This window comes from Tympanuchus pallidicinctus, unplaced genomic scaffold (genome assembly GCF_026119805.1).
Source record: "Tympanuchus pallidicinctus isolate F22 unplaced genomic scaffold, pur_lepc_1.0 scaffold9, whole genome shotgun sequence".
NCBI lineage: Eukaryota > Metazoa > Chordata > Aves > Galliformes > Phasianidae > Tympanuchus > Tympanuchus pallidicinctus.
In genome coordinates this window covers 15,945,979-15,966,479 of record NW_026294813.1, presented here as the reverse complement: position 1 = coordinate 15,966,479, position 20,501 = coordinate 15,945,979, and the positions used below count along the sequence as shown (strand labels likewise).

Here is a 20,501-nt window from a genome sequence, read left to right as displayed (position 1 = left end):
TTTCTCAATGGGGAAATTATCCAACCACTTCAGCTTAATAACCTGAAAATCCTCCCCATGCCTCTGAAGAGTCGATTACCAAGGAAACTAGCATTTGTACATTAAACCTGAGTAACAAGCTTCCAGACAGTGACTTTTCCAGTGCACTATTTGATTGTGAAGTCACATCCTTCTGAATGTTTTAGTTACTCAGCAGCAAGTTTCTCTCACACAGATTATTTCTGAAATATTTGTCCTGAATCTTCAAAGTTGGATATGATTGCATATTTAAAATTAAGTTCAATTACTTTAGTCAGTGAAATGGGAGGCAAGTTCCATGTGATTATTTTAACACTTGACAGGCATCACTTTGTTGAGACTGCAAAAATGAGCATTAATATCATAATCCGGAATTCTCTAGGAAAGCAGTGTTTCTGCATATCTCAGTAATTGCCCTTCCCCTACATTTCTAAACATCTCCACTCCCTTCCCCTTCTCATTAAGCATGGTTAAGACCCCAAACTCTTCATCTCCTGCCATTCAATCCTTGCCATAGACATTTTGTAGCTGCTTTTGTTGTCTGTGGCTACCAGAACAGCAGCAAAGCTTAGCAAAAAAGCACACGAGTTAACCACTCCATCCTGTTTCTCTAGTAATATTCTACAGAATTTTCTTCAAGCCTGGTATGGGAATTTATCTCTGCTTAAGTGCCTCTTTCATACAGAAAATAAGTACAGATCGAAAGAAGCCTTACCACTTGTTTCCAGAGTGTAGAAATGTGTCTTGATCAGATAGGTGCAGGACCAGGATGAAAATCTAACTAGAATGCTGCTATCATCCAGCAGAAGAAACAAGTACTGCAGAGTATGAGGCTATGAGCCAGGATAAAAAACAACTTGCATCCTTGAGTATCTGAAGGAAAATAAAAACTCTGTTTTCAAACTGTGTTTTGCTGAAGGGCAGATGTACAAAAGTGTACTGCAAAATAAGCAGGTGTCCCAAAGCTAGAGTTATTAAAGGTTGGAGTGATTAACTGAGTGACTTATTTCCCCATAAATGTATTGACAAGTATTCCTCAAAGTGTCCTTTAAAATTGCCATAAATCACAGAAAGGTCTTTTTGAGCTGCAAGTGCTTTTGGTCTTTGATACACTGATTGCTGTACCTGTACTGTGAAGAGGCTGGCCTTGGCTGTGCACTTTCCTGAAGCAAGAAAAGACTACAACTCTAGCAGAAAGCAGAAACCTCTTTCCCTCTGAATAATGAAAGGAGGGGCAAATTTATGCTGATGTTTAGAAAATAAGATGTTGGTGAGAGGACCACTGCAGTTTACCACAGCAAAAAGTGCAATACATATACTAAAGTACTATACTGGATATTTCCCAGAAACTTTCTCTCCATCCCACCAGTTTTTGTTGTCAGGCTTGCCTCTCCCAAAGGTTCAAAAGACAAAATTTTGAGTGTTGTTCCTTCCTTCAGAAGTCTTTTTAAAGGACACTGGCCTCTGGCACTTCAACATCAGCCCTACTGCTGCTTAATTGCTGCTTTCTGGCAGAAATGTCATCCCACTGACACGGGGCAAGCTCATGGCTCCCTCTTCTGTGCATGGAGCCAATGTGTGGGCTGCTGCTTTGAAATTCTCCATAGGTGCTTTTCTTCTGTAGTGCTAAAGCTTACCATAGATGTGACAGCTTGTGTGTCACATTTCAGATGATTCCACAGCCAGTGTGCATGTGCACACTGCCATCCTCTAGGCAACAGTTACACCTTGACACACGCAGACCTCTGCTGCACGACAGCTTTCCTCAGTTCTTTCACCTGCAGCCTCTTTGCAGGTGCACACAGAGCTCGGTGGTTCTCACACCACAAGGACAGGAAAGGCTCTGGGGAGACCTCAGTGTGGCCTTCCAGTACTCAGGGGGTAAGGGTACATCTGTTTAGAGGGTGGATAGCGATAGGACAAGGGGGAATGGTTTTAAACTGAGACAGGGGAGGTTTAGGTGAGATATGCCTGGAGGCATTCAAGGCCAGGCTGGATGGGACTGTGCAGCCTGGTCTGGTGGTTGGCAACCCCGCAAATAGCAGGGGGATGAACTAGATGATCTTTGTGGTCCTTTTCAACCCATCAGCCCATTTTATGATCCTACGACAGTCCCTTACAATTGCACACAACATATGTGGCAATGGCACAGTAATAAAAACTAAATTTGACTCAAGAGTAATCTGAAATGACATGTGGTGGGAGGGCTAGCAACAAGGAAGACTTGCTTGTCCTGTGTGCCTTAGAGACTGTTCAGGAAATAACACTGCACATTCAGTCCTTTGGGGCTACTTGCCCTCAAGAGACAAAACTGTACAGCAGCACAAAGCCAGAAAGAAGTCACAGCAATACTATGATGAATCAGCTCTGACTTTTTACATCGGTCTTTTCCCTCTCCAGAGCATACTGAGCCAGCAGTAGTCTAACAGAACTTTCTATTTTAACTCACACATTTACTATATTTGATACAATTTTCCTGAGACAAATACCTATTAAAAAATTGTTTGTATTTATTCCTTTAAATATGGCACATAAAGTACCTAGAGACTTCTCCACCCAAGTCTCTGCTTGCCTATCTGTTGAGTTACTTACTTTACAGACACAACCAAGGGAGACATAGTTTAAAACTCTTATCAGATGGCTTTTGTAGACATCCTCCATTGCTTTTCTATTGTCTAGAGATCCTAATATGTCAAGACAGCACAGCAGTTCCCTACAGAAATCAAAACTTTTTAGAAATAGCTTTACTGAGTAAAAGTCTTTCATGAGCAGGAACTACAGGCCAATTGCACAGTTTGCCCCATTCTTAAACATTTTTGCAATAGCATCAGGATGCAAAAGTCCTCCATCCAGAATATTTTCCCAACAATTTTCAGAAGAGAACAGGGCAGCACTGAAACTTGGTGGCAATCTCCTATTAGGATGCAGGAGTAGCAGAGATTGTCTGCAGTAATCATTGCCTTGCACAAACAGGAAAGCCATGAAACTCTGCACAATATTCCACAGGGCATACAGATTGCTTGAAAATGCAATTACAGTTCAGTTCAGCAAACGACTGAAGATAAATCAAGTTTTCTTCCTTTTTCTTTTTTTCTTTTCTTTTTTTTTTTTTTTTTTTAAGTGAAAATATGTGCCTGGCTTTCCACACTAAAAATACATCTCTTAGGATCCATAAAACTCAATTCAACTAAGTGAACATCCAAAAATAAAAAAATAAATAAATGAATAGGTAGACAAATAAATAAATAAATAAATAGAAATCCCTCCAGGCTCCAAGCAAGCAACCTTGCTGGAAGGAGCTTGAATATGTTAGCTAGTGAAAGACTTACAACCAAGAGGCAATACAATCTGTGCATGAACAGCACGCACTCTTGCATAGCTTGGAGGCAAATCTTTCTCGTGCAGCTAAAAAAAAATTCAGAGTACTGAGGTACTTGCTACTAAGTTACTGCAGTGCAGCTAGAGGACAACTACACTTAGCTTTAAACCAGATACTCGTACATTCTCACTGTGCAATCAGAAAAGCACACCAAGCTCCCCGGAGGCTAATTCAGCTGCTTCTGAGACAGATCTGTAGTTCTGCTGGGCTACAGGGTGGTATGCCTGGACAGAGGTGCTTAAAGTTAACATTAACTCAGGAATTTGTGTTATGCGGGATTAGTAGATGTGGTTACAACACAGATAAACCCTCAGATGCCCCTGAGAATGGAAACAGTACCACAGACCTACCAATTTTCTCACTTGGTTTCAACAACCATCACTACCACCAATTTGACTCCACACTGGACATCAATAGGCTCCTTTCATGAAAGACATAAGAAACCCATTAGAGAAAAAAAAACGATGTTCTGCTTGTATACAAAGACATTGTTACATGTATATGAATTAGCTGAAAGACACTGCCAACCCATCAAGCTGATACCAAAATGGTTACAGAAATATTTTCATTTACTTTACAGACATATTACGTACTTACGGTCCATGCGAAAGTGAAATGGTTTCAGAACTGTATGTCCCATCGCCGGCTAACAACTTGTCTGTATGAACAAGAGGAGCAGTGGGTGGTCAGGGATGGCAAGGAATATGAATGTCACACTGATGTCCCAAAAGGCTGAGTATAGCCCACAGTGGCTGTTGACTGCCATCCCACTTCAGTGAGAACAACCAAAGCGTATTAGGACAAACATCAGTGATGCAAGAACACATCAGAAACTGCCTATGAAACATGCATCTGAGCCATTAGGACCCATCACATCACATTCCCTACACTGTTTAAGTATGACTGCAAGGATAGCATTTTCCTGTGAGTTGTTTTGGCTGGAGAAATCCCACTGCCATGGAGAGAGCCATGAGCTGCTGAGCTCCAAATGAAAGTTGACACATGCAATCTCTTCATTTAGTGTTGTTTTGTCCTGAGTTTCCTTGTTGGTTTCTCAGGAAGGTGGCCAGCAGCTCCATGGGGAGACCAGCCAGAATCCAAGACACTGCTGAAGCGTGAACTCAAACTTTGCTTTTTGAACAAAGAGAAGGCTGAATATTGTATGGTTTCTAACGTGTTTGTCCCTATGACTCTGGAAGCAAAGGAAAGAAACTTAAACAGAAAACCTGTTCTACAGTGGAAAGGCGTTAAAAAATAATCAAGAACAGAAATCAAAATCCTTGATCTTGTTAGCATGGCTTCTGTGTGCTCTCAGGGCTGTCAGAGCTCTCCTCACCTATGGGAAGAAATCTTGTTTCTATCAAGAAGACCATGGAAATATTAAATTTAAATCTAATATTCAGTAGGTTTGCAATGAGTTGGTTGCCTATAGCAACACAAGGACACCATCACCAGACCCTGGCTTAATTGTGACTGCAATTTTAATCAATATTAACTGAGTCGACTGAATCAAAGGTTTCATGCTGACACAGAATTGACTTTTAAGTACTGCTATTTGGTTGAAGAGCTATTTTTCTAAACTTTCATATCTTGTTATTTAGACAAAGATACTTGCATATACAGTGGTATAGCACCACAAAAATTATCATGTTCTTAATCCAGCACTGCATGAGAAATGTAAATTTACAATGGACAACAACGAACAATCAGTTCTTCTGGAGAAAAAGGCCTTAAGTTTTTATACTTAATCTTCCAGTATTTCCCTGGAAAATATGTGTCTACTGAGCTTTCTATGCAATAATTTTTTGAAAGAAGAGTCCACAGAAGTTTGGCATGCCACAGCAGGGCTCTTCTAATACATCAAGGTGACAGCTTTCACAACACAGTGACACATGACCCCAGGTAGACACTAAGCCTCCTTCCTGGAAGTCCGGGCAAATGCCTCTTCCACTTTAAAGAAAATATTACTGCTTGGCCTTATCAATAGGTATCTTTGGCTCTTACCCAATTTCTACATACCATGGGGCAGAATTAGAACCTTTTACTACCTGTCTTCAATTGTCCTTCTTTTCTATGATTCCTTGCTAGAGAAGTTCATAGGACTTGAGAAAGATGGTTTTGTTTTTAGAACTCTCCAGCCATGGTGGATTGAGCTTACATGCTATTTCTTTACCTTTGCCAAAGAATATTTTCTTACAGCAAGGCCAGATAAAGTTCTTCCAGCTGCAAGTAGCAAAGTAGACAAAGAGTTTATAATAAATGGCCTGATCAGATATTATTAGACTCTTAGCAGCTGGCAACAGCTGGTAACAACACATTGCCTACACCCTAAGTACTGTACATATGCTTTTGGGGTGGCTCAGGACAGTAATTTTTATTTTTTGGTGCACCAAAACAGAGGAGCAGTTAATGAAAGACTGTACACTGCACTCACTGAAGTATTCCAGCTTACCAGAACTTGTCAGAGGCTTGAGGGTAGCAAAGGAGCCACAATATATATCTCTTAGATAATTAGGCAGATGGTAAGCTTGCAACAAAACCACGAGGCAGTTCGTGCTTCTGTTCACTGGACTGTGTAATGCAGTTTAATTTCTACAATCTAAATATCAGATCCTGAGAGCCACTATCTTGTTCTCTAGATGACACTAGGATTCTAGAAGGATCCGTTCACATTAAAAACAGAATATGTCACATTAAGCCATTGGTGCATTCTGCAAGAGCTGTGGAAAAGCTTCTCAAGAACACACTCTGAATACTGTTTTTTCCACCTCCCTTTGCATTTGAGGTGCATGGGGTAGTCAGTGCAGGGAAGGCTGCTCCTTTGGTTGTGCTGCAGTAATTAGAATTCTGACCACAGAATAGAGCTACACCTGTATAAGGCCTTCTATGAGCTATGACAAAGACACAGAATTCAAAGATCAGTTCCTGTAGAGATCAGGAAGAACTCCTGCTAGTTGCTTTAATTGCGATATTTAACCCAACAACCTGGATTTGTTTTCTAAAGCTTGAGCAAAAGAGTTACTCAATATGCAGCATGAGACATGGCCTGACACTGGATCTGGTCACTGTCCTGAGATGTTTCCTGTATGGCCCATAACTTTAATCTCTGACGGTAACACCCAACATCAACCACATAACATGCTGTGGAACAAGTGACAGAAGCAGGCAGCGATGCCATATGAGATGCAGGACAGCTAAGTTTACAGTCACGTAAACACAACTTAACCATGTGCCAAGGACACTGCTAAAGACCAGCCACTATACTTCTAAATGTGTTTCCTTGCTGCACAAAGTCTGTGCACTAATATCTCTAGCCAATGTACTATGAAGTACATTCTTGCTACCAGTGATGTCTTGCAGTCATTTTTAGATAGCTGCACTGACTCTTTTTTTCTCCTATCTCAGCCGCTACAGGTATTACTGGAAGAGAGACAACCAGCATCCAACACAGTATCAGCACAAAACCAGAGCCAGCACAAAACCAGAGCCAGCACGTATCATCTAAGGCAGAGTGAAAAGTGGAGTGACGCTGTGGCCCAAGTAGTATCTAATTACAAGCACATTCTTCTATTCACAAGAAGTTACTGGGATTCTATGACCCACAAGATTGTGTAAGGTAATTTTTTTCTCTGTTGGCAGCTGTGGGAATCTCAGCTCTTCTTCTATATCTGGTAGTGATGCAAATTTTCAAGGAAGGATGCTGTTCTTCCCAGAAACCTACCAACTAAGGCTTGGAACAAAACCAAGTGTACAGGTTTCTCCTTTACCTCTTATTTCTGAATTTGACTTCAGGGACAGGAGAGAGCAAAGCTGAAATAAAGTTTCATTCAACACTCAATCAAAATAGCTACTGGGAGAACTTTATCAACACCAGAAAAGAGACCAGTGCTGTCTGCCTATGTAGAAAGTGATGAAAGTTAGGACAGTCACCAACACGTGATAACTTGCAAGAGCAGAGCAAGCCAGTCCTGACTGTCAACAGGTGTAACTCTGTTCAGTTGTTAGCAGCTCTCCTGTGATGGCAAGTATCTAGAAAGAGATGTGCAGAACATTACCTCACTAATTCACAGTATCTTTCCTGCAAAGAATTCACCAAATTTGATTGGAGTTCCTGGGGGCGTTGCAGTTTCCAGCATCCGACTACATAACATTTCGTTTACATATCGACTCTGCCTGCCAACTACATAATCTCTGAAACTACATCTATGACAAAGCAAGACAGTAAGACAGCAGCACTTACATGATCATAGCAATCTGAAAAGAGCTGCACTGCTCAGTTTCCAAACTGTTCTGATTTTGGGATAGAGTTGATTTTCTTTGTATGATGCTGTGTTTTGGATCTTTGACGGTGATGTCATGTCCTGGTTTTGGTTGCTGTTGCGTAATGTTCACCAAGAGTAAAGGACTATGCTGCTTCTCACAATACCCTGCCTGCAAGGAGGCTGGGGGTGCACAAGGAGCTGGGAGGGGATAGAGCCAGAATAGCTGATCCAAACTGGCAAAAGTATGTTCCATACTTTACTTCACTATGTGAAGGCAGTGCTATGTATCAGGAGCCCTGCTTTCCTAAGAGTGGCTGAATGTCTGCCTGTCTACAGGAAGTAGCAAATTAATTCCTTATTTTATTTCGCTTCCACAAGCACATCTTCTGCTTTACCTAGTAAGCTGTCTTTTATCTCAACCCATGCTTTTACCTTTCTGGTTTTCTGTCCCATCCCACCAGGAGGCATTGAGCAAGTATGTGTGTGGTGCTGAGCTGCCTACCAGGGTTAAACCACAACATAAGAAACTCAGCTTTGATCTATCATTTCTACGGAACTCCTGTTGAACAGACCTTCACTGACACTTCCTTTGCTCTATTTCTGTAGGAGAAAGTACAGTGAATTTAATCAGCATTCCCCACTCAGATCTCAAATCTACAAGACCATGTTTTCAAAAATCCTCCAACTGACATTATCAGAAATAACTATCTATGGTAACACTATTTTGCTCCTTTAAGAAAGTACACTGAAATGACAGCTGGAGTGATTGATTTACTTACACTAGAGTGTTCCAGAAGAAAAAGGTGCATCAGTACAATCCTGACAGTGCATCACTTTTCAAAGCCCATTTTCAAGGCTGAAAACAGGACCTGAACACTTGTATTTAACATACTACCGATCCACATATCCTCGCACATCCCTTCAGCACCCCACCTACACTCACAGTATTCCCCTGCCCATACTCACTGTACTTGTATGCTTGTAGGGTCCTCCTTGATCTATCAGGGGATTTTTCCAACAGCTGCTCTGTCCCTGAGGCATCAGTCAACCTGATGGTCTCCCTGATACTCACTTGAAGCTTTCCAGAGCACAAGTCACAAGAAGTACAAGAAAGGCACACATCTCAGTAACAAACTGCTTCCCAACACATGACACAGAAGTATGACCTCCTCAAACCTGCAGCCACTTCAACTGTCTAGGTTTTGTTCTTTTGAATTTGAGATGTATAGAGATTGGTGTAGGTCTTCTATATGGTAGAGGACACACTGGCTCTATTGAGAGCCCACTACCTTTGCGCAAATGGAAACCAGGCTGCCTTTCAGGTGCTCTGAATATTGCCCACCAACTGCAGAGTAAAGTAATATCAAGACTTGTTGTGCTAAAGGCACACCACAGGGTAACAGCTGACGAAGCTGTCATTCTCTGTGTCATTCACGATAAGATCTCAGTGACCAGTCCTTACATCCAGATTGACACCTTTCTTTCCATTTAGAGTTTCTGATGAACACTTATTGCTCAGCACACCTCTCTGCTCTAAAGAAAGGTTTTGTTCCTTCTTGATAAAAACCCAGGCAAGGGTTCAGAGCAGCAACCCAAGCCAGAAGACATTAATTAGGTTGAAACATCCCCTGGACATGGTTGGTAGTTTTCCAGGTGTTCTGCTAGAATTGAAGGAAGGCCAGATTTACAGAACCACTTACTATACTTCAGCAAGCAGTAAAACAATTTTTAATAAACCCTAGTGGTTTATTAGCCTTTTTCTATACAGCTGTAGATGAATTACCAAGACACCTGTAAACACTAGCAGGTAAAATCAGGACAAATTCAGTCAGAACCTTTAATAAGTGGTTAAAACACAGCAGCAAAAATTCCTCCAAGATTTCACATTCCTAGTCACGTGTGAAATTTTTGTAACACAAAAGTATCTTTTGAGGCTTCAGAAGACATCCATCTGGTTGCTCTAACCTTCAAGAAAAGTCTCTAATTTGAACTGTCAGCACACAGAGAGCAGGTCTAATCTGAATCTGAATCACAGGTGCTTTTTACACTATATTAGCTATAACTGTGAGGTGCCTCTTGCTCTGCCAGAGGAAGCTGTGCACCTTGCCATGTTCCAGCACTCAAAGTGACCACAGCACAATCCTTTCTTCCAGATGGGGACAAATGAACAGAGGATGTGGATGACGCACCTTTCTTCAAGACTGAAAACTCATCAGTTTGGTCTGATTTAGAGCACTATATGTGCTCACTGCTTGCACCAGTTGACCTAAAACAAAACTAGCTCAGACAGCAGTCTTGGCACATGAGATATCATCTCAGGGTCAGTAAAACTTACATGGAAAATTGGGAAAAGACAAAGAAGTACAATTTTGGATAAGAAGAGCAACCACCTCCAGCTTGCTAAACCGAGTAACAATTTTGCAATAACAAAGAAATAAAATCTTAGCGAAGGTCTAACGCACTTCACAAGGCCATGCATGGAGTGTTATGTACTGGGCCTGTCTTGCCCATGACTTCCAGCCCTCCCATGAGTCAGGTATGAAGACCTTATCACTATTGCTGTGGACTGCTATTAATTCTCTGTGGTGTTAATGAGTTTCTAATTTATGCAGAGTCTCCCAGCAGGTTCTTCCTTGGTGTCTGCCAGCCCCCATGCCAATGGAGAATACTTGCAGTAAGAAGCATCTTGTTTCTCCCATTACTTATTAATAAAACAAACTCGACTTCATTGGTCATTTGAAAATCTCCCATCCCCCCCAAAACAAACAAATGAAAAAAAAAAAAAAACCCACAAAAAAACCCAACAAACCCAGCATCACAAAGCAACCGGCCCTGAAAGAAGCATCAAGGAAGCGCATCAGATCTTGATACTGTGTTCCTATGAACCTATTAAAAACTCACAGCATATCCTATCATTCTGTACTGTTTCACAAAAGACAACACAGAAATCAAAGTGAAGTGTTTGACCCTCAAAATGATTAAGAGCGGTTGCTTGAGATAACAGGACTTAGTGCAGTCAAGAATAAATTCATAGCCAGGTGCAGATTGGGAAGCTGAGAAGCTTCCAAGGAAAAAAAAAAAAAAAAAAAAAAAAAAAGGCTTAACATGGGTTTCCCTCTCCATCACAGCAAAATCATCCATCGTCACTTAGCATCACAGCCATTGTCAAACTGCCATGGCCTACCAAAAAAAACCCAAAAAACCAATACTTTTTTCTCATACGGAATCACAGAGCCACAGAAATGTAAGTAAAGTAAATCACCATCAAACTCATATCTCTCATGTCAGCATAAGCATTTTGAGTCTCTCCAGGCATGCTTTTGCTGTGGTATTAGCCACTAGCCCCTCCAGTCAGCCCTGCCATACAGGAACATTGTACTAAATACTGCCCTAAGTATTAATTTTGTGGACAAAGAAGGCAAATCTTTGGTACTGTTCAAATCTACATCTATCACAGACTCCTAGTTTACAGAGCAGAGTTGAAAACAGACCTGGTCTCTCGGCAACACCAGCACATACACCCTCATTCTTACACCTAGACTGATCAACTAGCAGTCCTAGTTACTGAGCAGTGTTTAAGTACATAAACACATATGTGACATATATGTACACATACATACTACACTGTCAAAGCAAGTACGGCCTACAGCCACAAGGCAAGCAGCAAACTTCACACCTCTGCAAATCAAAACAAAAGCATCTGCAGATTCCTTAAGTGTTCTACCAGTAAACCTATTGGGACACACTTTTTTTTTTTTTTTTTGCTGGCTCGATTCCTACCTGAATAACTTTTTCCTCAAATTCAGAGCTTAATCTTAAAAAAATTCAATGTTGCAAATACAGAACCTTACTGCTAGTAATAGCTCATCTAACACATGCCACTGCAGCACAAGGAAACTTTTTTTTGTGAAGGCATGGATTATAAATTACATGTGGTGAAATAATCCAAATGAAGCATTCTCCCATAACCAGATAATCTCTTTATAATAATTCTTACATGCACAGCATGGATCATCTCAGTTGTTTTCACAATGACTTTGCCCTATTTTTTTTCAGGAGCTACAAGATATTCTTGTATCATGAAGAAACTTTTGTGGCACGTTGGCTAAAGCATATCCACTGAATAGTTAGGCTCTGCTGGAATAGTCAATAAGGAGTAGTGTATCTTTTTACCCCACTGGAGCAACAGAGAAATCATTAGTGCTTTAAAGAATACTAGATGATACCCTCAGGCTCTGCATCAACAACCCAAAGTAGCAACTTCTGGCAGATAAATGTTAGTGCAAATGTCATAACATATTTTCAGGAAGTGTTGTACTTCCCATGTCGTATACAATCCCCTCAATTTTAGGGTAGTAACAAAAACTGTATCTAAACTCTACTTCTGACAAACAGATTTACGGAAAGTGGATCACATTAGCTAGCAGTTTCTCCAAGGTTTATCAGGTATAAGCAACCCTATGTGAAGTGCAGTTTTTTCACACAGGATCGGTGACTTCCATCTTTAAAGCTGCAAAGATGCCATTCTAGCAGCAATTGTTGGGATGGCTATTCAAAGTTATTTCCTTATATAAAGAGGAAGGAAGATTCCAGAGATCTAGACAGACTACCAACCTGAAAGAGGTTGGTGGGGAGAAGGAGCAAAGGTTAAATCTTTCCCTGTATTATTTCACAATTCCGCTCAAGACTGTCTAGAAGTCAGGAATCCTAAACTTAAAATAAGCTTTTCCTGCTGCTTCTGTACCAGTTGGATCCTGTTAAATATTTGTTACACATTTGTCACTCGTGCAGCCATATAAAAACTTCTTCACTTCCACTCTTGATAGACTTTTGTTAATCTCAGCTTAAATCACAAGATCTCAAGATTAGAGTACACCTAATTCCCCTATTGCACAGATTGTCTCAAGATATTGTCACAGGAACACTATGCGTTGCTCCACACCCAAGACCCCTATTACAAACAAGCCATTTCACTAGGGGTGAACCTGCACTCCACCAGTGTGATCACCATGGGCCCCTCTCTCTGCCCCAGCCAACAGTGACATCTGCAGAAGCCCTGTGTTTGTGGTGCTCAGCTGGAGAAAATGCTTCAGCCATTAAAGACAGTGTTTCTTCTATTTGCATCACATGCATGTGGATGACAAGAAAATCATGTTTTCTCACACAAGAGTGCATTGTTTTTAGAAGCATCAGTCACATGATCCGGCAAGGCAAAAGCTCTGCAAGCAATGAAGGAACATTTCTACTTTTTTTTTCTCAATTAAAGCATTCTGTGCAATGCAGACTGCTCTTCTTTTTCTCAGGTCAGTCTGTTCAGACAGTTCCTTGGATGTCCAGCTTCTGTAGACTTCGGGAGCAATTTTAAGACCTCAAAGATCTTCTCACACCATATCAGAGCAAGACAGCAATAACCCTATCTGTCAAGAACTCAGCTAGCAATTCAGGAGAGATTGTAGACTACACAGGAGTGGATATGAATCCCCTAATCTCCTCCTTTAACAGAAATCAAACCTGCACGCTCTGAGATGCTCCAAGAAGCTGTGTTCCTGGAACTAGCTTGGCTCAAAACACAGAAAGGTCTTGTCTTTGACACCAAGACAGAGATTTGCTTACACCGAGGGCTGCAGCCAAACAAAACCTCAGACAAGACATAGTAAATCATTAATTTATTAGAATACAAGTATACTAAATCACCAACCTACATTCCCATGTAATCAGTAAAATGCATAAGACAGAGAGAAATGATGACCATTAGAACACCACTGCTGTGCTGGATTCTTAGGAAAAGAGACTGTCTGTAGGATTTATTAGACTGAACACTACAGACCCAAAAGGTCAGCTGCTTGTATTAATTAATCTTATCAAGAAGGATACTGAAAAGATACCAAGAGAAACAGTGTCAGACAAGCATGAGACAAGACATTGTATCATGCTCATGCAGAAAGGATTCCTGTCTGATGGTCTGAACACCAAAAAACAAAAGCAAGACAGAAAAGATAAAACATCCTTTTCTGTAAGAACCTCAGAGAGGTGTGCAAGCAAGGTGATTTCCAGATAAATGATGAGAAAGTCTAGAACAATGTTCTTCCCTGCAGCACACCAAATCTAAAGGCTGTGGTGCAGCAGGCACATAGTGCTGTTTTCAACACCAGTTACGTGGCAGCTATTGTCTGAGGACTTGACCTACCTTACAGCTTTGTTAGGTGTTTTGTCCACCAACTCCAGACAGATAGCTTGACAACCTCTGCAATAAAGATGCAGATACGCAGTGGAAATTACTAAGCTCAGGGAAGAACTTTAAAATGCTCTAGCAAAATAATCTGCTTGCAGGCAGAAGATACATCTTCACTAGACAGCTAGCCAGTACTACTGAACAGCTTTAATACATAAGAAAAAATGCTCTCCATTTTCCCTTTGGGACAGCAAATAAGGTCTTGCACAGTAGGATGAAGAAACTGCATTTCTCTAACATGTCTTTAAGAGTGTCAGTGGTCTTCTCCAGTGCTTCTGACCCTCAGCTTTACTACTGAAAATGACAAACTTATCTTAGTCCACAACTAAGAGGTCTTTGCCACTCATTTAGTAAAAGCAATGAAGACATACCAGAATATGCCAAATGTACTTAAGAGAGCATTTCTTCCCAAAGAAGCAATGAGATTTGCAATCCTGTGAATTGATGGTGGATATTTCCCAAAGCCAAGCAGATTCCCCAGAAGTTTCTGCTCTTCAAAACTGAAGAAAATTTCCACCTACAATTTCATTTACTGCAGCTCACTGTCTCCAGGGTCAAAGCTGAGAAGAAAATGGTTGCTTTTTATTGTATGCTCAAAAAGGGGCACCATTCACCAAATAAGATTACAATTTAAATCTCAGAAAGAATAATGGTCAGGAAGTCTACACAGGGTTAGAGCTGGAACTGATTGATTTACTAGTTGCGAGTGGCTGCATCTACTAAGACGTCAATTTCAGTGACAGGTACAGAATAATTCTGCTGGGACCTTATAACCAAAATGATGCAAAGCTTCACAGAAGATGCATGGTGTGTGCAACACGAGGGGAAAGTGTAGACACATTTTGACAGAGTGACTGTGGAAAGTGACAGGAAATTGATCTGCATAGAAGCAGAAAGACAATTGCTCCAGCCAAGGTCTTAAAATGTCTGGAAGAAAACAGGCACACCACTGTGACTGACTCCCAGCTGTGCCTTCAGCCAGCTCCCCACTTCACTCCTACCCACAGCAAAGGCACTGATGAGGTCCCCTCATGTCTTCTTCTCAAGTTCAGTCTTCAGTTTGACAGCAAGGACAACACGGATCCAGCAAGGACACACGTGCTCTACAGCCCCGTGGTGAGCTGAGAGCTTTCTTTGGATGAAAGCAGCAGAAGTAAAGGCATTTCCTCTCTTGCCCTGGAATTGTGCTCATCTTGACTGATTCCTTACTGACCTGACATTACTACTGGCTGAGAGAATATACAGCAATTTCTGCACCAGAAGATGGTGTCACAGTAGATATTAAAATCAAGCTACAGATAATGAGCTCCTGGGAGGTATGGAAGAATCCCAAGAGATTGTGCAAGTTTAATTCTCAGTTAAGTTCAAAGCACCTCTCTTTTAACACTTCACTCAGAAAAGGATCTCCCAACCTGACTGACAGAACAACTGCATTTGAAAGTTTGTGCAAAGCAATGGAAAAGAAGAAGCCCAGAGAGTCAGAGCTCCTGCACCCCAACAGGTCACCCTCATAGCAGCCTCCTGAGAGCCGGCGCTAGAATGACTGCTCCAGTTTTACCTTGGCTTGGGGGAAGAACGAAATTGGTCCTATACCTATGCACAAAAGGCCTGATACAATACGTGGGAACAACCACAATGGAACAAAAGTACTCAGGGAGATTGTTTTTAAAACTACTGCTATAAATGACACTGCAGAACATCAAAACAGGTTGCGTAACTAAAAGCAGCTCCTCTGGAATATTTCTATTTCAGGACTCATAGTAATGGGCCATTATAAGCATCACGTACTGCAGGCATTTACAAAACATATAGCTGTGTAAGCCCCTGGCTACGTTACAGTGAATATACATAGGAATGACATTTTCATTTTAGAAGGCTTTTCATTCTAGACAGATTAGTTTCTTGTCTAGCTGCACTGGAGACCTAATGTTACATTAGCATACTATTTCTAAGCCCTACAGGTATAACCTTTCATTTTGCTTATTAGTAACTCTTGCTTTTCTATTTCCAGCTGGGAAAAAAAAAAAAAAAAAAAAAAAAAAGACCTTAATACACAGCATAACTTCCCTGGCAGGAGATAGTCAATATTACCAAAAACTAAGAACACATTTAATAAGGACATGAAACACTGAATATCTGTCGGCTAAAATTATAGCTCATTCTTGAAAAATTAAGAATTAAAAAAAAAAATTGGACAATTCTTTTCTTTTCTGCTTTTGGTTTGGATTTTCAGGGGAAAAAAAAATACAATGTAGAAACACAATTTCTCTATCTCTAAATGTCCTGGAAATTTTACACCTCCAGGATCAGCACAGATTTGGCATTTTGGTTGGAAAGCCAACAGTGTTGCTGCAGGATGTGGTTAATAAAAATCCTTTGGTTACGTCAGTAATCAGAACTCAAGCTGCCAGCCCAGGAAACCAACCAGGCCATAACAGTTCAGAACAGCATATAAGAACCATTAGCCCAATTTGTCTGAAGAGAGGTTCCATTTTCCAAGTGAACTGGGAGATTTCAAGAGAACTGGGAAATTAAAATATTGTCTTTCAGGTACCATTTTTACAAATGAAGCCAAAGTCTCAGCAGTTGGCAGAAAATCTTCTGAAGCTGCTGTGCTTTGGCAGGTGCTTACTTTAGGGAAAAGTCATAGTGATGCCCTTTTGCACTTTTACTCTTCTTGTGTTTTCATGCTAAGAATAGCAACTGCAAGAGTGATGTCCAATCCAGTACCATCAGTTTGCTATTATACACCAGCCAGTTTGGGAAGGTCTCCACATAGCAGAATCCAACAAGAAATCCCACTGCATTTTGCTCAGTACGTTTCATTTTAACAAGAAGAATAAGCATTTTGCAAGAGTTTAGCCTACAGCACACAAAGCGCTTATAAAATCACAAGGAAAGCATGTAAGGCCAGGCCTACAAATAATTCCAGGCTTCCTCATTCCTATTTCAGAGCTCTTTAATGCTCTTCCTTCACATCATCCTCACTGTGTGAGTGCTGCAGAAATACTGAGTTTGAGGCCTCACCACATTACACATCTCAGCCATGCTGGAAACTGTTCAGATCTGAAAATAACTTGCTAGCCAGCAGCTACTGGGGAGCTCTTTTTTGTGAGCACAGAAGGATTGTGACCAGACAGAGATCAGATCTGTATTCAGGAAATGTTTAGACGTTGTATTAAGGGACATGGTTTAGTGGAAAAATACTGGTGGTAGATGGATGGCTGGAGTGGATCACCTTGGAGGTCTTTTGCAACCTTGGTGATTCTGTGAAAGAGAAAATAATTGGAACAGAGTTTCCACAGTTGAGCTTACATCATGATGATAAATCAGACATGATACTGAAGTGTTAGAAGTAAACAAGACCCCAGGTATATTAATTTCTATTAATTTGAAGACACCGCTGTTTTGGAGGTGGAAGCCAAGAGCTACCATCCTCCAAGACAGGAATCTGGAATCAAGACCATCCTATTCTCACGGAACGTAGTATGACAAAATCAAAATATGCAGAGTAATCTGTCTTGCAAAGATGTGAAACACTGGGCATGACCTGATCCTATGAACTAGCAACATTTAGTCAGGGTCTGTCAGCCGTCCTGCCCATCTATCTGCAACAACTCTGCCTCATTAAGACCTGCACTGCACTTTTCCTCAGGTTGGCATTAGAGTACAGCACTTCCCATAAAACATTTGTAGGACTGAAGCAGAATCAAGACAATTTGTGTGACTCAGCAATGCTTATTCAGACAAACTGAAAAGGGGGAAGGGAATGACTGCTTCATAGCTTCACATCACTGCAACTGAAGGAAGGTCAGGGGAACTGCAGAGACTGAGGTTGAGACTCCAGGACCTCTGGAGGCCACCTGACCCAAGCCTCACCTTGAGCAGAGACCCCTAAAGACAGCTGCCCAGAAGACTTCTGAGCATCTCCCAGGAAGGACACTGTGCCTTTGCTTGACAAAGATACACTCAACAAGTAGGATATGCGATAAGTGCACATCAGCTTGAATAGATGGGTTTCTTCCCCAGTGCAAATGCTAGAAGCTAAAGAACCAAACAGTAAAAAACGTGGAAATGTTTTCACCAAATTTATCAACACTGTCACCCCGATCAATAACGTATCAGGGGAAGGTTTGGACATTCCATGGGCTTGGAAAGGCTTCAGACTATATTCAAACACAGTTTTCCCTAAGCATTTACCAGCTGTATATATTTCCTAATTCTGAAGAAACTTGGCTTTCAGGTCAGATCTGGAAAACTAGCTCTACTTGAACCCTTTAGATGCAGAAAATACTGTCAGACATCTTCATCCTTTAAATTGGACTGAGATGCAGAGGTTACTTTGTACTTAAAGCATAAAGAGGAATGGCATAAGAAGTAACCACCATACAATGAAGCAGCAGCATGGGCAGAGCTCAGTTGCCCAAGCAAACTACTATAGCAAACTACAGCCAAATTCCAAACTTCCTGTTTCTCACAAGAAACAATCCTTGCTTGCAAAGTACCACCCAGGAGCTATGAAGCAGAAAATGCTTTGTATGTCACATGTCTGAGGCTATTGCCAGCATTTCCAGGCACATGGAAGAATCTCACAGCACCCACTCACTGCAGCTGACCATTACATACATCAGTTTTCACTATAAGCACCATTAATTAGAAGTCAACTGAAATTCTGAAGAACAGGAAGAAAACCTGTTTGAATGTGGCGTTAGAGTAATTTCTAAAAATATGTAAAATCTCTTTGTGGCATTTTCCAAATTGTTGATTGCCGAAGAAGGGAAGGAAACGTAGTTAAACTTACCATCACTGATGCATGATATGCCATCCTACCTTCTCCTGTTTTTTGCTGGATGCAGAAAATTGCAAATGTTTTAGAAAATGTTTAAGAGGTGTTTTTCTCATTTGTTTGTTTCTCTGCTTGTAGGTTGTTTGGTTTTGTTTGTTTGTTTGTTTTTGTTGTTTTTGTTTTGGCCTGCCAGCAGATTTACCAAAGCTTCTCACTGTCACAGCAACAGGAATAATAAGGAGCAGCCTTGCCATATCTTCTGCTTCTACTGGACAAAGTAGGGCATGCAGCAAGCCCACTTTGCACAGTTTTCTTCCCTGCCATGAAAGCTACAGCTAAAGAACCAAACAATAAGCACAAAAAAAGAAACAAAACTAAAAATACATTCAAAACGTGTCAAGTCCCACTACAAGGAATGCATTTTTCTTAGCAGTCAGAAGTTTGTAGACCTTCACAGGAAGGGTCCTTCTGTTCACAAGGCACTTGCTTTGTTCTCGGTGCTTAGCTGCAACAAGAGACCAAGATACACCAACACCAAGCTGCCAGCACTCCGATGTTTCAGCAGCCTCAGAAAGCATCCTAAACGCTAATTCCGACCTGCTAGTGACCCACCCCACCTGCTATCAGGAGGACGTGCACACGTATCTCCTGAAGGCTCTTTCAGCTCTCCAAACATCCCATCCCGCACCACAAGGATGGAATTGGCTCATCCAGGTGCCAAAGGGAATCAGCATCCCGGCGGTGCGGGAGGGTGTGGGTGGAAAGCACAGGACAGCACACAGCACAGCGAGCCCTCCAGGCGCGGAGCGGCGTTTCCCCGAGGCGCAGGCACCTATTGTGCCAATGTCTCCGCCGCTCACTCACCGCCTGAGCACAATCAAAGCGCAGAACATCCCGGAATGAAAGAGAAAAAAAAAAAAACAACAAAAAAAAGAAAACGAAAAAAAACCAAAAGCACCCAGCACAAAGGCATCCCTCGGCGTGAGGAAAAATAAAATAAAAATAAAACCAACTCACACCCGCACAGGCTTTATTTTGAGATGCACAACTTTACGCGAGCGCAGCTCTCCCGACGGAGCGCTCCTCCCCGCCGTTCCTTCACCCCCCGCCGTGACACAGCAGCACTCGCCCGGCCGGCCGCTGAGGTACGGCCGTTACATAACGGCCCCCCCGGCACTGCCGGCCCCCCCCCACCTCCCTCCGCTGCCGTTTCCCACCCCCTCGCATTGAGGCGAAGCGGCGGCGGCTCCCGGGCACGGCGCGGCCCCGCCCGCCCCTCACCAGCGGCTGCATCTCGGCGCGCACGGCGGGCACCTGGAACCGGTCTATCTCCTCCATCATGGTGGCGGCGGGGGCGGGCGGGAAGGTCGCGGGGCTCCTCGCGCTGCCGGGCTGCTCGGCTCCTCAGGATGCTGCCGCTGCCGATACTACCGCCGCCGCCGCCCTGCGCGGCTGCTGCCTCATCGCCGCCGCCGCTCGCTGCCGCGGTGACTCAGCCGCACCGCTTCCGGGTCCGGCTCCGACGCCCCGCCCTCGTCTTTGCATATTCGAAGAGGCGTGGCTCCGGGACGAGAGCATCCGGGCCCGACCCCGCCCTCCGGAACGTAACCGCTCCGCGTCTCCAGGAGCGGGGAAAGGTTGGAAACGGTCCCGCGGCCGCTTCCGGCGCGTTGCCATGGCTGCCGCTATCAACTTCCGGTCAGCCGGCGGCGGTTAGAGGCGCGTGGTGGTCGCGAGGCGCAGCCGTGCGCAGAGCTATGCCGGCCAAGGCGGGCGACAGGCAGCGGCAGGTAAGGGCCTGTCCACGGGGGGATTCGTAGCGCG

General features: G+C 42.5%; 2 protein-coding genes across 5 annotated transcripts in view; one reads left to right on the top strand and one right to left on the bottom strand.

Annotated features, from left to right (window-relative positions):
* FAM219A (family with sequence similarity 219 member A) overlaps nt 1-20,197 on the bottom strand; it is a 97,442-nt gene extending 77,245 nt beyond the window's left edge. Inside the window, exon 1 of one of the 3 annotated variants that reach the window (XM_052670115.1) lies at nt 19,959-20,197. In XM_052670115.1, the coding sequence (XP_052526075.1) occupies nt 19,959-20,018 (60 nt within the window). In that variant the 5' untranslated portion in view covers nt 20,019-20,197. The remainder of the gene's footprint in view (nt 1-19,958) is intronic. The other 2 variants (XM_052670114.1, XM_052670116.1) reach the window with 2 other exon arrangements.
* A 74-nt stretch (nt 20,198-20,271) lies between these two features.
* The window catches only part of DNAI1 (dynein axonemal intermediate chain 1), a 134,921-nt gene continuing 134,691 nt past the window's right edge, over nt 20,272-20,501 (top strand). For both annotated transcript variants that reach the window (XM_052670112.1, XM_052670111.1), the window contains exon 1: nt 20,272-20,467. In XM_052670112.1, coding sequence (XP_052526072.1) covers nt 20,435-20,467 — 33 coding nt within the window. In that variant the 5' untranslated portion in view covers nt 20,272-20,434. The remainder of the gene's footprint in view (nt 20,468-20,501) is intronic.